At 37.4% G+C, this 14,862-nt stretch overlaps 2 protein-coding genes across 8 annotated transcripts in view; both read right to left on the bottom strand.

The window, feature by feature from the left end:
• Window positions 1–11,481, bottom strand: part of aopep (aminopeptidase O (putative)) — an 87,205-nt gene extending 75,724 nt beyond the window's left edge. For all 4 annotated transcript variants that reach the window (XR_003292665.1, XM_026270060.1, XM_026270061.1 and 1 more), the window contains exons 1-5: window positions 11,415–11,481; window positions 8,693–9,587; window positions 7,593–7,759; window positions 7,344–7,488; window positions 6,236–6,502 (exon numbers count right to left, since the gene is read on the bottom strand). Coding sequence is in view for 3 of the 4 variants with exons in the window: in XM_026270060.1 (XP_026125845.1) it covers window positions 6,236–6,502; window positions 7,344–7,488; window positions 7,593–7,759; window positions 8,693–9,426 (1,313 nt within the window). In the remaining variant the exon portion in view is untranslated. The remainder of the gene's footprint in view (window positions 1–6,235; window positions 6,503–7,343; window positions 7,489–7,592; window positions 7,760–8,692; window positions 9,588–11,414) is intronic.
• Window positions 11,482–11,641: 160 nt separating this feature from the next.
• dock8 (dedicator of cytokinesis 8) overlaps window positions 11,642–14,862 on the bottom strand; it is a 45,482-nt gene continuing 42,261 nt past the window's right edge. For all 4 annotated transcript variants that reach the window (XM_026270055.1, XM_026270057.1, XM_026270056.1 and 1 more), the window contains 2 exons: window positions 14,249–14,419; window positions 11,642–12,690 (listed from right to left, as the gene is read on the bottom strand). In XM_026270055.1, coding sequence (XP_026125840.1) covers window positions 12,639–12,690; window positions 14,249–14,419 — 223 coding nt within the window. In that variant the 3' untranslated portion in view covers window positions 11,642–12,638. The remainder of the gene's footprint in view (window positions 12,691–14,248; window positions 14,420–14,862) is intronic.

The following is a 14,862-nucleotide window of genomic DNA, read 5'->3' as shown; positions in this document are numbered from 1 at the left end:
TAAGGTCAGCACTTCTTTGTTTACAGCAGCAACCAAGGAAACGCTGTACTGCCGCTGTTCCATAAGAGCCGCCTGCTGTCAGAGAGTGAAAATAGCATTTTTATTCAGCCTTTATTTTTTTTTATTTTTTTCAGATATTTTATGCAGCATAATTTAACAAAACTAGTCACACCATTTTTGTTTGCTTTAAATGTATACATTCTTATTTAAATAACAACTGCTCTTCAAATCTTTGTGATTAAAATGCAGTGCTTGCCTTTAATTTTAAATAAAGCACAGACAAAGCCTCATTCAGAGTGATTACTATTTGATTTGGGATTCGTTTTAAAATTTCAATTTAATTTTGTTTTTTTGCCATATTTCAGTTTCACTGAGAAATATGCAGCATTTTGTCTGAGAAATAAAAGAACACCTTTTCGCTTGGCTTAAATCTAATTTTGTTCAAAAAATCATGAGAAAATCATTTTGTAAAATCAGTATCGTGAAATCAATGTCATGAATCATATTGCATTGGAAGTTCAGTGAATCTCTACATAGAGCATATCTGTATTAATGTAATATTTCATTGTTGCATTAAATAATAAAATAATATGAGTGTGTGCTCAAATGTGTGGATTGCCAACAGCCTACATATAATGAAGTCTATATTACTTTTTGTGGTTAACAACAGTGTCGACATATCTTGCTTCTGAACACTTTTGAGCCTCTCTCTCTGGGCTTTATCCTGACTCAACGGGAAGGATAATTAGTTCAAATCTAGCAATAACACCCTGTCCTAGTCTGCTACAGACTTCTAAAGATTCTCTGTGCTTAGATTTGTTATATTTGTGTCTGGTCGGAGGTCTGAGGGAAGAAAGGCGGCTTTCTTGGCTTGGAGAATCAGATTAAATGCAATGGCAGGCGCTATTACAGTGTCATCGAGTGATTCAGTATACACATAGCAGGGACATCTGCCCAGTCTTTGAATGGGCTCATCCATTCTAGATTTTTGTATGGTAGATGCTCCTCCAGGGATGCTGGGTAATGGCTCCCCACCTCACACTTTGCTCTAGTTTACCAGCTTCTACTGCCACTCCTACTGCCTTAAATCAGCCCCAGGGCCAAATAAACTCTCTCTGTGCCATACAGATTTGATTCATTTAGACGCACGTTCTGTCTCACACAGCAATATCTATTTGTTTTCCTATATGGCCCATCATTTACGGTGGAGTATATGAGTCTGGTCTAAAACCACACCAAGGAAGACAGTTTTTTGGAATGAAGATGTGGCAGGTAAATAGAAGTATGACTCAGGCTGGACTTCCAGAAAGGGGTTAAGTTTTTTGAGACCGATAAAGCAAGGGTAATGCAGGAATGTAGTACTAATAACAACCTGCTTGCTAAATCGGATGCTGCTTATTTACATTTAAAGAAAAATAAGGAATTTGCAGCACACATAGATCCAGATGGGGAAATCAGGAAACTGAAAAGGCGCCTAAAGAAGTCAAAACAGCCTAATAGAGACAAAAACCGTAGAACTATGTCTGCCTTTCAAACATGCTTGCCTGTTCTCCAGGTGCAGGCATGCTCTGAATTCCTTCACTCGCGGTGGCTTTTGTGCACACACAGCCAAAGGAGGGACAGAAAACCCTCTCTGTGGACTCTTGGCGGAGAAAAACATCTCATCCTTGACAATTTGATTAACAGCTGTCTTTTGTGACAGAGTTCCCCTGGTCTGAAAGACGCTCTCTGTCACACACTTCTTAGGTTACTCAGCAATCAGAGAGGAGTGAAACAAGAAAGTGAAGCGAGAGAGGGAGCGAGCGAAAAGAAAGAGCGAGAGAAAGGGCTATTTAAGTGGTGTTATCTCAGCCTCCCGAGCTCCCTGGCTAGTCCAGCACATTCCAAAAGCTTCACATCCGTCGTCCACATTACACTCCGCACCCAAGGGACTCCACTTTCCTTTCCCCATATGGTCATTGTAAGACTGCAGGAAGAGCACATCAGCTACGAAATTAACTCGGAGTTTATGCAATCCAGATATTACCAGTAAGACACACACAGCAACCTAAAACACCTCGAAAATACCCTAAAAACCCAAGCCAGAGTCTCCAATTACAAACAGAAACAATGTTGAAAAGTGGCACTACTTCATTGTTTGAGACATTAATTTGTGGCCCAATCAGAACATCTAATCAGTCGTTCCCTCGCGGAGGAAAAGCATCTAATATTTGAATAGGCACAAACCAATTTCGACAACCAAAGGCAGAGGCAGCCTGATTATAATGAGAGCATTTCATGCGGCCGCAAACTTGCTGATATTAAAATGTGAGTCTACATTTAAATGTTTTTGCTTTTTCATTACCCTCGGTCCACATAATGCCCGTGCTATTCAGAACTCCAAAATCCAATCATTTTTCATGCTGCTGTAATCTAACATAGTCTCGTGAGTCAGAATGTGAGAAGGATGATTAATTCACCCTTAAACATTTTGAATCCCAAATTTGCCCTATGTGGGTGGTGTATATTTCTGAGAGGGAAAAAATTGTATATTGTTAATCTTTGAAGAGTTTACATAATCATAACTGCACTGAATAGCAAAATCACTTTAAAGCAAATTTGTCCTACTCTGCATATAAACGTACTGGAAAACGTGTGAGTGCAGTAACCTCTGATTGACCTTAAATATTCCTACCTTCAGCAGCTCATGAACAGCTAACGTAGCACCTCAGGGAAACATACCCAAATTTCTTCTTTATTCCTTCTGTTCAACTGCTGACTACCTGCCGGTTCAGGTGATGAAGAGTATGCTCTCCGCCAAGCTGAAGGGCTCCAGCTCTCTGGGTAAAATGTACCACCTGCTCATTCCTTCACCTCGAACAAATAAAAGTCTACCTGAAATACATTTCTGCCCCCAAGAATGCTCAAATCCAGATGGAGCAGATCATTCACTCATAAACTGTACAGAGAGATAGTCGTGTTTTAAACCCATAAGACCTTTGTTTATCTTCGGATCACAAATTAAGATATTTTCAAAGAGCATTTTGATGAAATCCAAGAGCTTTCTGACCCTAAACAGACAGCAATGCAACTACCATATTCATGGTCCAGAAAGGAAGTAAGCACATCATTAAAACGGTCCATGTGACATCAATGGTTCCCGTTATATTATGAAGCTACGAGAATACTTTTTGTACACTTTATTCAACAAATTCTTCTCTTCCCTGTCGGTTTTCGATGCGCATTCACTAAAGGTACCACGGCGCATGCGGAGGTGTCTATAGAGGGTCAGAAGGCTCTTGGATTTGATCAAAAATTCATGTTCCAAAGATAAACAAAAATCTAATGGGTTTGAAACGACATGAGGGTGAGTAATTAAAAGAACTTTAACTTTTAGGTGAACAAACCCTTTAATTTTTGTGGTAATCAACTTTATAACAGCCACATGTCCCGTCGAATGATCCAGAGTTGCAATGATTCGGGAATGCAACTTATAGTTTTAAGATTTTTAAGACATGCTCTGCATATTTCTTTTAGCTCACTCTTCAAATCACTCCAGCTCTTTGGGTGCTGGTCCAGACCACTTCAGAGTTCTGTCAGAGCTAACAGGCTATATAAGGTCAACTGCTAGTCTCAGCAGCAGAGTAATTGCTAAGTAATTGCCCGAGATGAGCTATTTATACAGTGTAAAAGTACACAAAATGCACTTAAAGTGGGCTGGAAATTACTCATAAGAGTGTCTGAGTGAATAATACGGAGGAGGAATTCCTTTAACCAATCTCTCTATACAACTTATTCATATTGACACATTTGAATATCTCGTGGTGTGCTTGCCTTACCATAGAGCAACAATTCAGCAATGACTTCATACATATTTTGGCAGCTGCTACAATACATTTTGGATCCTACATCAAAAGTAGATAAACCTATTTCCCACCTACTGTCACTGAACACATTACATCATTGACACAGTGTGGGAAAACACAATGAAATGGGTTTTCTCTGAGATCTAGATGCCCTCAGTCTCGCCGAAAAGCAGCCGATGCCCATATTTGCACATCTGGCACATGAAGTATTCCAACTATGTCCTGCTGTGGCGTAAAAGAGGTGTTAAGGGACAGAAAGTGACTGCCTTCAAAGTTGAGGAAAGTGCTGTGCCCTTCCTCTGAAGATACGAGCATCTCATGTTTACGTCATCGTCTCGTAGCCGATAAGGCCTAGAATCCACCCTACGTGATCGGTCAGCAATACACAGGATGGAAGTGTGATGATGTTTCTCGCAGAAATATTTCCTCAAGCTTCAAAAAGCCTGTCATCAGATTCTAGGACTTCACAAATCAGATTCTGGGGAATCGAGCCAAAAATAACGTTCCAGTGGAATTGCTGTTTTTTTTGCACCGGGACAGCAGTCGTTCGGGTATTTGGGAGGAAGCACAGCACACACTATCAGGCCTGGCCTTTCTTAACTTCTTAATCTTTACTTCCTTCCCTCGAGAGAACCACCAGCAGCACTGCTACTACGTCCAAAGCCCCAGCTGCAAATGAACAAGCATGATATAAAAGCAGACATTGGCTTGGCCCCAAGGATTTGGGCCCACATACTTCCCAATTTTCAGATTAAACAGCTCCTGTCTCTGAAGTGGTTCCAGGAGCGCAAGGCTTTTGTTGCTAGGAATAATCCACACATCCTCTCCAACATCCTGGGGGATCGACATCTCAAAGTGCCTCTCTCCTGGCCCCAAATGTACTTTGTTGATTACTCTTTTTTTTTTTTTTTTTTTTTGCTCTGATTTGGGCTTCAAGAAAGGCCTGGAGGACTGTACCATTCTATAGAGAAGGGGCAATTGTCCGTCTCCTGCTGTGACCCATACAGGGCAAAGGAGAGGGAAGATAAGTATCCGTTTCTCTTGCACACAGACATATTTCTGTCATCCACCGGCAGTTATCGCAGGGCGGCTAATAAAACCAAGCTGTAAAAAAAAAAAGGCAACTAAATACTTTCCAGACCAAAAAACAAAACCCTGCAGTCCTGTGCTTCACATTAGCTCAAGCAGAAAAGGAGTACCTAATTCAGGAAAAGAAAAACAGAGGAGTGACCGCTGTTAAGGTGCATGCCAAGTGCTAATTAGAATGTGACATTTTCTCTCAGTGAATGGCTGGAACCAGCCTGGGGCACTGGGTAATGACCTCATGTCCTGTGGAATACTTATTCCTGGACAGTGAGATGGTGGGAAATACGGGAAGACCTGTGGTCACCCTGAATAAGTTAGCTATGTCCAAAGCCATCCAAAGTGGTTGCTTCACTGGAACTTGCACAATGCCTGAAACTCCATATCAAACTCTAGTCAAGAACTGACTTGAAGAAAACGCAAAGCTTGGTATACTGTAAACACAAACAAAACACACTTCATTGAGCATTTCCTGAGTAGTGACCTTCCTGAGCAGTGTAAGGAAAATGAGCTTCACTGCTGCCATTTAAACCGATCCAACAGGTTCTCAACAACTTCAAGCCACCCAGACTACTAAACAAACAGCCTGGTTGGCCAAAAAGAGCATTTAAATCGGTCAATTCATAAAAACTGTGGCATCCTGGTAGGTCAATGCCCAAAGGCCAAAAGCGAATTAGTGGGAACATCTGCCAAGCGATGGCTTAACATTCAGAGTACTTGATTTCTGAAACCTCTGCTTTGCAGACTTAATAGTGTTTTAGTTTACTGCTGTTGACAAGAAATTAAAACATGTTCTTATGCTGTATTAAGCAACATGCAACTGAGAGGGAGGGTGAAAAAACTGGCAAAAACCAATATGGATGCATGTTTAGTTTTCAATGACAAATAAGAGAAAAATATGTGGTGAAAACATGTTTTAAACAAACAATTGATCCAAAAACTATAATTTCATCCTCATTTTTGTTGCACATCTTTATGACTTTCCAGGAAAACCAAAAGGAGAATTTGAGAAAAATGTCCTGATTGCAACAATATTAAATAATGATGAAAGGAGGGCAATTCTTGGCCAAAAAGCTCTGAATAAAGTTTATGAATTTTATGGACCATCTTTATGTTATAATTTTCTTCTGTATTTTGTCCTTTTTGATGTTTAGAAAGTTCCAGTCCCTATTTATTATTATTGCACAGAAGAAAAAAAAACATGACATTCCCTTAAGAATGTATATATATATATATATATATATTTTTTTTTTTTTTTTTTTTAATTTTTTTTTCAGAATCATATTTAAGAGAAATGCAGCATTTACCTGGCCATGCCCAGACTGGAGAACCCTGAGGGAACAATGAGCACATCAAGTCGTGAGAATGGATGGACACCAAGAACAGAGTGGGCCGCAGTCAGACAGAGAGGCAGTAGGGGTAAAACCATGTCATTTGCCTTCTGCAGGTGGCAGGGTGGGGCGAATACCCGGTGAGGAATAACAGTCTGAGTCCTGGCAGCACTGGCCATGAAGCGACAGGGATAATCCATGTGGGAGCAAACATATTGCTGATCGTCATTGTCCAAAGAAACACTGCAATACAAAGAATGATGCAAATATTCAAGCAGAATACCCTATAAACAATCAACTTTTAGGCTTTGATTCAGCACAGAGTAAAATAAATACTACACTGCAAGAAACCAAAAGACAAAGAAGACCAATAGCAATGCAATATGTAAACATTGATCTGTTCCATTTAGAATGCATAATATTTGATCAGTATCATCACTACATATCATCATCAAGCATGTTTTAGAAAGATTTATGCTGAACATTTCATATGCCTGTGAATTTTATAGACTTGAAAAAGAAACAACTTTTTTCATTATACACAATTCTGCATTTGTTTTATCATTGTATTTATGGAAGGATTTATTATCAGAACATCTGGGTCCATGATTACTGTATATTACGTTTTTGTTGATTTTCAGAAAAACAACAATATGCAATTATTTAATTTACACAGAAAATATGGTACCATAGAAATGCACTCTTTTCTAACCTAACATTTTTTACATAACCTAAAATTATACATAAACATTTCGGAAAAAACAAGGGAAGTATTGAAAACATGTAATGTTTAAAAAGCACTGAAATTTATGCAACTTTTTGTCTGGTAGTTAATGTATTTTTTTTTTTTTTACAGTGTAATAACTGGACTATGTACCGGTAATACCTCTTGTGCTTCTGGCACTGATTGTTTTTGGTTTTTTTAATCTATTTCATTGGGATGTTTTCAAATCTGTCAAAAATAAAACTGTAAAATATGGCAAAATAAAATGAATACAAGAGCCTAGATCTATGTTCTCCAAAAACTACAGACGAGTCTAAAAGTCAATACTTATCTATATTGACATTTATCATAACAAGATACCTGAGTTCTTTATTGTAAGGTTTGTCCGTTTTTTCCACCTCAAAGTTGGGATGTTTTACTCCAGCCTCTAGCCATTGTCCCACCGCTATGGTAAAGGTAGAGGCCGGCATTGGCATTGTAACATAATAATCCCACTGCAGAGAACCTGAACAGAGGAAAGAAAAGACTTCAGCATTTTCCATAATAAAATTAGCGCATTAAATGACACCTCCGTGACTCTGAAGTGCTGAGTAAGGGTTTTAACTGTACCCGTCTCCGCAGGCTTAGGGAAGGCTTGATTTTCACCACTCATTAGAACAGTGTAATCACATGGAGCTCTCACACGCGCCTGCCACGTTGACATGGCAACAGGTGGCTCCTGGCATGGGAAGAGGGCTCTGTTGTTAATGGGTGAGCCCATGGTATATACACAGCATCTAAAAGAGAAGATGTGGCATCAGAATATATGGTTGTGTGTGGGTCGAACTGGGTGAAAATGGACTCTTCGTTTTGACGTTCATTTGAACTCTTGAAAAAATGTAAAATATGGTTTATTAAAATGCCATTGTCCATATTTTACTCTATTCCTGTATACAGTCATACGTCAAAGTAAGTCATAGTTTATATTACCCAAGCTTACGTTTTGAGTTGAATGTGATGAGATAAAACGGTCACAGCAGTGACAGTGAAATTATAAAAATAAAAATCGTTCAAACTTATTTTTAATGATTCATTAAAAAAAGCTGCCGTTTGAATCAGTCTGACGAATTCTTCTTTGGTTTAACTCTTTAAAACAAGTTTCTGAATCAACATTGTTGCATCAATTAAATTTTATAGCCTACACAGATAGGCCTATATTTATCTAGAATCATTATAATATGTGTTATACTATTCCAGAGTTTTCTGCACAGCTTTTTTTTTAATTTAAAGTCCCACAGAAAATAATTTATATAATGCCACAAAAATAATTTATATTAAATTGTCTGCGTGGGTTGCTGCCATAACATACAGTACAGCCCGATAAATGTTGTTCAACTCACGAACAAACGATACTTACAAATGGTTCTGTTTATAAGCAAATGTAGTCCAAATCATGAACAAATGACTCGTCCCAACTAATAAACCATTTGAATCATGAATCCAGTTGGCTACCTTTTGTTACTATTTGTGTGTACTGTATGTACTATACATACATACTTATAGAAGCCTTGGTTAAATCTTAGTTACTGTGCTTAGTTATATCCGATTTATGCTCAGATTAATTCAAATTACATTTAGTTGAAACAAAAGAGCCAGTGACTCCGAGTAATGTATGAATATAATGCAACCGTAGTTGTGGGTGCATGTAAATATCTACACATGGTTGGTACCTGGCATCCTGGTCGTTTGTCCACCTCACAGAACCACCTGTGAGCTTAGTTTCATACCATATTCTGACAGCATGTGGGAAATCACGAGGGGTACAAACCCCTTCCTTCCTGATCTGAAGACTCCACCGGTCTGTGTGGAACCGCAGAGGTTGGGCATTATGAACAGTAGGAGAACGGCTGCACTGCATGTATAGCTCATGCTGCAGTCTCCAGCTGACGGAAGGCATAGAGACCAGCCTTTGTACCAGACTGGATGACTGATGATCTGTATTTGCATGTTGTTGGTCTACGTCGAGTTTCTTTAAATCAGGTACTGTAGTTACATCCAACTCTTCCACTTTTGACACCGTCAGGTCACAGCAATCCAGCACCAAGGTGAATTCTTCACTCTCATCACCCCACAAGACACTACTGACATCATTTCCTCCACACAAACATGATGGTTCCTCAGGGGGTATCACCTTATTTGGCTCAGGTGTGATGGGAGAACTCACGTCATGTTTAGATGACACCTGAGATAGGTTTTGCACTGGTGTGTTTGATATATCCCCCGGTTCACCATGTTTGCTGGAAACCACACCGGGCTCCAGAAACAGAACAATGCTGCCACCAATGACCTTCCTTTGGAAGTGAACAGTCAGGTCAAGAACATAGTGTCGGACGAGCATATGGTTGGTGTTAGCCCGCAGGGGCAGGTCATCTTTATTAGGATCCAGATCGCGGTTACTTTCCATATCTTATGGGAATATTCTTTAGGCAGGAACAGATCTTTAAAACCAGACTGAAATATCATTAGGAGTAATGTAAACGGAATGCTATTTGTAAAATAATTCCGTCTCTCAAAAAAATTCCACTCGTTATTGAGTCTGCATCTGGTCCTGAGGAATTTAATAGCCTGTAATTATAAATGTTAAAGAAAATATTACTTCAATGATTCTATGTAAGGTAAACACTCAATCACTACATTAATCTGTAATCATTATACTTAAGATAGCTCTCTTAAATAACATCCTCAGGCCATCGTACATTCTATTCTTCAGTACCATCCTAAATAATTACATGGGTAGCTGGCATGAACTTTCAAGCAGGGTGACATGCTATACTTTTAAAACTATTTTGATCAAGACTTTTATATCATTATAATGTACACAGTTTTGTATAACCTATTAACTGAAATATTAAACTGTGTTGAGCATTTGCAATTTTAAAATGTCTTGCATATGGACTACTTCAAGGAATAGTTCATCAAAAATTCCAAAAAAACATTTACTCACTTTCATGTGTTCCTAACCTGTTTAGCTTTTCTTTTTTCTTTTTTTTTTTTTTGGAACATAAAAAGATATTTTGAAGAAGGTTCTTACGAAATATTTGAGTATAAATGTTTGTGTTAACTATCTCTGTAAGTTCATTGTACATTTATTGTAAAAATGCTGTAACTGTAAACAAACTTTCCTCTAAGCCATTACATAATTTTTTTTACAAAAATCTTGATTATGGTTTAAAATAAAAGTTTAAAAGGTCTGTCCTATTTGTTAACTACCCAAATACTGTAAATAGATTTTAACTAATAACAAAAAGAACATTAATTTTTGTATTTCGTTGTCTTGTAAGGTTAGGCTACATTCAGACCTTTGAAGTATACACTTTTGTTCTCTTCCGTGCAAAGGGGAAATTAATAAGAGGTGCTTAAAGTGAAAATTTATAACCTGAAGCCCATACTCAGGTGTTAAATCATTCACACATAGACACTTCCATCAAACACCATAAATAAGCCTCAAGTTAAATACTAGTCTCTGGGTGATGACTAGGCAATCCACTCATATTCATTTTGTCTTCAAAGCAGTAGTTCTCAATCCCGGAGTAACCCAGCAGTACACAGTTTGGATATCTTCCCCAGACCTGTTCAGTTTGTGGTTTTGAAACCTTGAAGTTTTTCGAGCCATAGGTACTGTGGGAAATTTCCTATGGATTTTTATAATGTTTGACTGATTTAAGAGTAGTATATACTCTGTAGTTAACATTACTTGAAGAGACTTCCATGGTTTTTTGTAACTGAAGTCTAAATTGAAACCTCTAAGAAAGTTATGAATGGATGACAGTGACACCATGGTAGATGTAGTACATCCAGATAACATTCAGGTGTAAATCTAGGGGCCCCAGACGACTTTGGTGCATACAAACCTATGCATTAATGAACCGTTCAATAATATTAATCACATAGATTTAGAGAGTAGTTTTTAAAGGTATAACTACGTGTAGCCTAATAATTATTTCTCTCTATTACAAAAATCATAGGAAAATGTGGAAGGAACCCTTAAGAAATAGCAGATAAATTAACTTCACGATTAAACTTCTTAATTAAAAATAGAAGTTACAAGACCAGAATTTATGGGGAAACATCCTAACTGTGTAGAGTTAGATGACTTCAGGACCAGAATCGAGAAATACCTTATTTTTCACAGATGTGCACATTTAAAGCGCGCGAATTAAACGTGGTCGTCTGACTCAAATGCAGTCCAACAAGGGTTCAAAACGTATCAACAAATCAGCTTTAATACACTCTAATAAGCCACCTCAGTTATTAAACCGAGACTCCAGGTTTCCTTTTCCGACTCTTCTGATTTGCTTACAGTAGAACATACAACTGACAGCTAGCTGGTTTGCACCGCAGCAACATAAAGCTAGAAGTCATTTTTTATATACAGAGAGTTGTTTGACGAACCTGTTCCTCCCTGTGACAGTACTACAACGCTTAAAAGCCGCTGAAACTCCGTCTCGTGCGATATGCGTCATCAAGCAGCGACAGGAAGCTGAGCTTGAGCTCAAAAGGATTTACCTGTGGTCTGACTGAATCAAAAAATTATAGTTTATAATGCAAGAATAGATCTAAAAAATGCCTCTTAGGTCAAAAATAATAGTTCTCAACACAATATTACTGCACAACAGATATAAGAGTGTAGCTTTTATTAGGAAGTGCATTCAAGTTTCATTGACAAAAATATTTATTTGTAATTATTTTGTGCTTTTCAAACAGAAATAGTCTAATTTGAAATCGCAATGACCTATACATTTGATAAAACCAACATACTGTTCTTATAGTTTTCAGAGCAGTAATATGTAACAGATGTAATGAAGCACTGGAAACAGAAACACATAAGCGTATGTGCAGTGCACTTGTAAATTGAAAAAAAGAAAAGAAAAAGAACAAATGATTAATTTGACACAATTTCCAGTTATTTAAGAAACGGGAGTGAAGGTAAACATTTGATGCACTCTTTACTCAGAACTTTTAACTGAAAAAAAAGCGGTCCTTTTATCTCTGTAAACCTGATTACTTTTACTCTGATCTGGTCTGATCACATTTTAATATTGGAATATGCATCTAAGAGCTAAATATTCTCTATAAATAAAATAGAACTATATATACAAAACTTGTAAATCTCTTCAATTACAATATACACAGAACAGGACAAAATAACTGAAAAATCATGATTCATGTTATATTAGCTCTATGTAAACATACATTATGTCATTAACTGTCGTTTTTGTACACTTTTAAACACTTTCAGTGTCTTGGAAATATGATCAGGTCTTGAAGCAGTTAATTTAAGGTTGTAGATTTCTTCCTCACATGTAACATGTCTGTTAGTTAAGAAAACTATTGTAACATACTTCGAACCATATCCAGCAAACAAAGAAAAAAAAAAGTGACTGACTGAGGTTTTGTTCTAAAAACAATTATAAGAAAATAAAGTTCTACATCCCTTAAAATCTATTTCTTATATTCAGTACAATAGAATACAACAATCTGTGATATTTTCAGGGGGGTTCAACGCTGTGCATGAAACTCTGCTCGAGTCATCTAATTATCAGCTGACGGAGCTCTTGCTTCCTGGCACACTGCAACATCCTTCCTTTGATATCCTCTGGAGACGTTCTCTTGACATCATGAATTTTCATCTTGTGTCCGACGGAGGCTCTGCCTTTTGAAGGAATCTCTGTTACAAACACAAGAGGGAACAGGAGCTTAAGCAACGAATGCAATGTAGGAAAGAAACAGATCCACAGAACGAGCTGCAATGTAAAATAGGACCGCTAAAAAAAAGGCATCCATATTCACACAGTCAGTGTTTGGTATCGTGCAACTCTCAAACTGTCCTGAATAGAAAGCAGCATACAGGAGTAAACAGAACAATGTCTGGATGAACAGATAAGCAAAAGAAAAGAAAGAATGAAAATGATAAATTATATTATGTGTAAATATTACATTTTGTGTGACTCTGGAGCACAAAACCAGTTTTAAGTCACTGGGGGTTATATTTGTAGCAACAGCCAAAAATACATTGTATGGGTAAAATTATGGATTTTTCTTTTATGCCAAAAATCATTAGGATATTAAGTAAAGATTTACCGTAAATATACCAATTATATATTTTTTTTGTAATATGCATTGCTAAGAACTTCATATGGATAACTTTAAAGGCGATTTTTTTTCAATATTTAGATTTATTTGCATTCTCAGATTCTAGATTTTCAAATAATTGTATCTAGGCCAAACATTGTCCGATCCTAACCAACAATACATCAATGGAAAGATTATTTTGAAAAATGTACACTTAAGACTGTTTTTGTGATCCATGGTCACATAATTATTTATTGGTATTTATGTATTTTATGTATAATATTCTGTTATATTATTATATTATTATATATTGATTATATTATTTTTCAGCTCCTTTGAACCTTCTATAATCAATAAATAATCCTGAATATCCAAATCATATCCAAATGATTTGAAGAATCACGTGACACTGCAGAGTGGAGTAATTGCTGCAGAAAATCCAGATTTGCCATCACATGAAGAAATTGCATTTTAAATGTATTAAAATAGAAAACACTTTGTAATATTGCCCAATATTTCAGTTTTCACTGTTTCTTTTTCATTCTCAATAATAAGTGTAGCCTTGGTGAGTATATGAAACGTGTTTTTCAAAAACATCTTACCAACCTCAAACTTTTGAGAAGCCTTTTTTTCAGTCTATAAATACACACACCTCTAATTTCTGCCATTTTTATAGCCTGGGAAAGGTTGACATCCCTAGCATTAATGACTGACAGCAAATAATAACCCACCAAACGTCCGTCTCATGCCAGACTACTGTTGCAACAACTAGTTTAAATTCAAGCTAGCATTGAACCTTACACTAAACCTTTCTTCTTTTAAAATCTGACATTGATAACCCTGTTATTAAGAGAATATTTAGCACTCAAACAGGACTGACAACTGTATTCTCCTGCTGTGTGAACAAAGCCAGTGAGACTCACTCTAAAAAAGCCACACTTAAAAAGAACAGTTCACCCAAAAATGAAAATCGTGCCAATCTTTACTCACCCACGTCTTTCCAAACCCATATCCAACTCCCCACAAATCTTTTCCAAGCAAACTCCAAAATAAAAGCACCATGAATGTAGTTCATAATGATAGCATCTTCAGCTTCAGCACCGAACACGAGAGACTGCCGAGTCAAAGATGAAGTGTAGCACTAGTGGGTCTACCTGTTCTCGATGTGAGGTTTGATGATGGGCTTGTAGAGCTCAGGGATCTTTCTCTCCAGCATAGGCCTCAGGTTCTCTCGCAGTTTGTTGTAGTTTTTCCTCATCTCATGCTGGTACTCCTTCTGATCAGGAGTAATGAGTTGCTTGTTCTTCTCAATGGCCTCTCCACAGCTGCAGGTACGCAATCACAACAGCATTAGCAACACAAGAAGCTCGACAGAGTACCAGATGATGAATAATTAGTGCAATTAGCTGCATTTGGACAGGCCTAGTCAAATGAGTTTGATAAGCATACTCAACAGTTAGTTTTATTCCTCAGAAGAAATCGTTCAAAGGCAAAAAGCCACAAAGGGAACATTGAGGAACATTAAACTGTGCTCTGGATCTTTTTCTTAAATGAATTTTAAATTGTTCTTGATTTTTTCAAAATATGTCTTTTGAGAATCAGTAGGCTATAATGTCTTGGCATAAATAACTGTAACTTGGCTAGAGAAGGATTGTGCCAGCCTGGATGGATTATGGAGAAAAATAAACATATTTTAAACTACAGTAAATATTTGTCTGCGCGCTGGCAGCAATCAAGGCCCAGAATCCAGCATGAACTATTCCGTCTG

The sequence above is a fragment of the Carassius auratus genome, chromosome 8 (genome assembly GCF_003368295.1).
Source record: "Carassius auratus strain Wakin chromosome 8, ASM336829v1, whole genome shotgun sequence".
NCBI lineage: Eukaryota > Metazoa > Chordata > Actinopteri > Cypriniformes > Cyprinidae > Carassius > Carassius auratus.
Note: the sequence above shows the minus strand (reverse complement) of the source record. Positions and strands in the feature narration are given on the sequence as shown.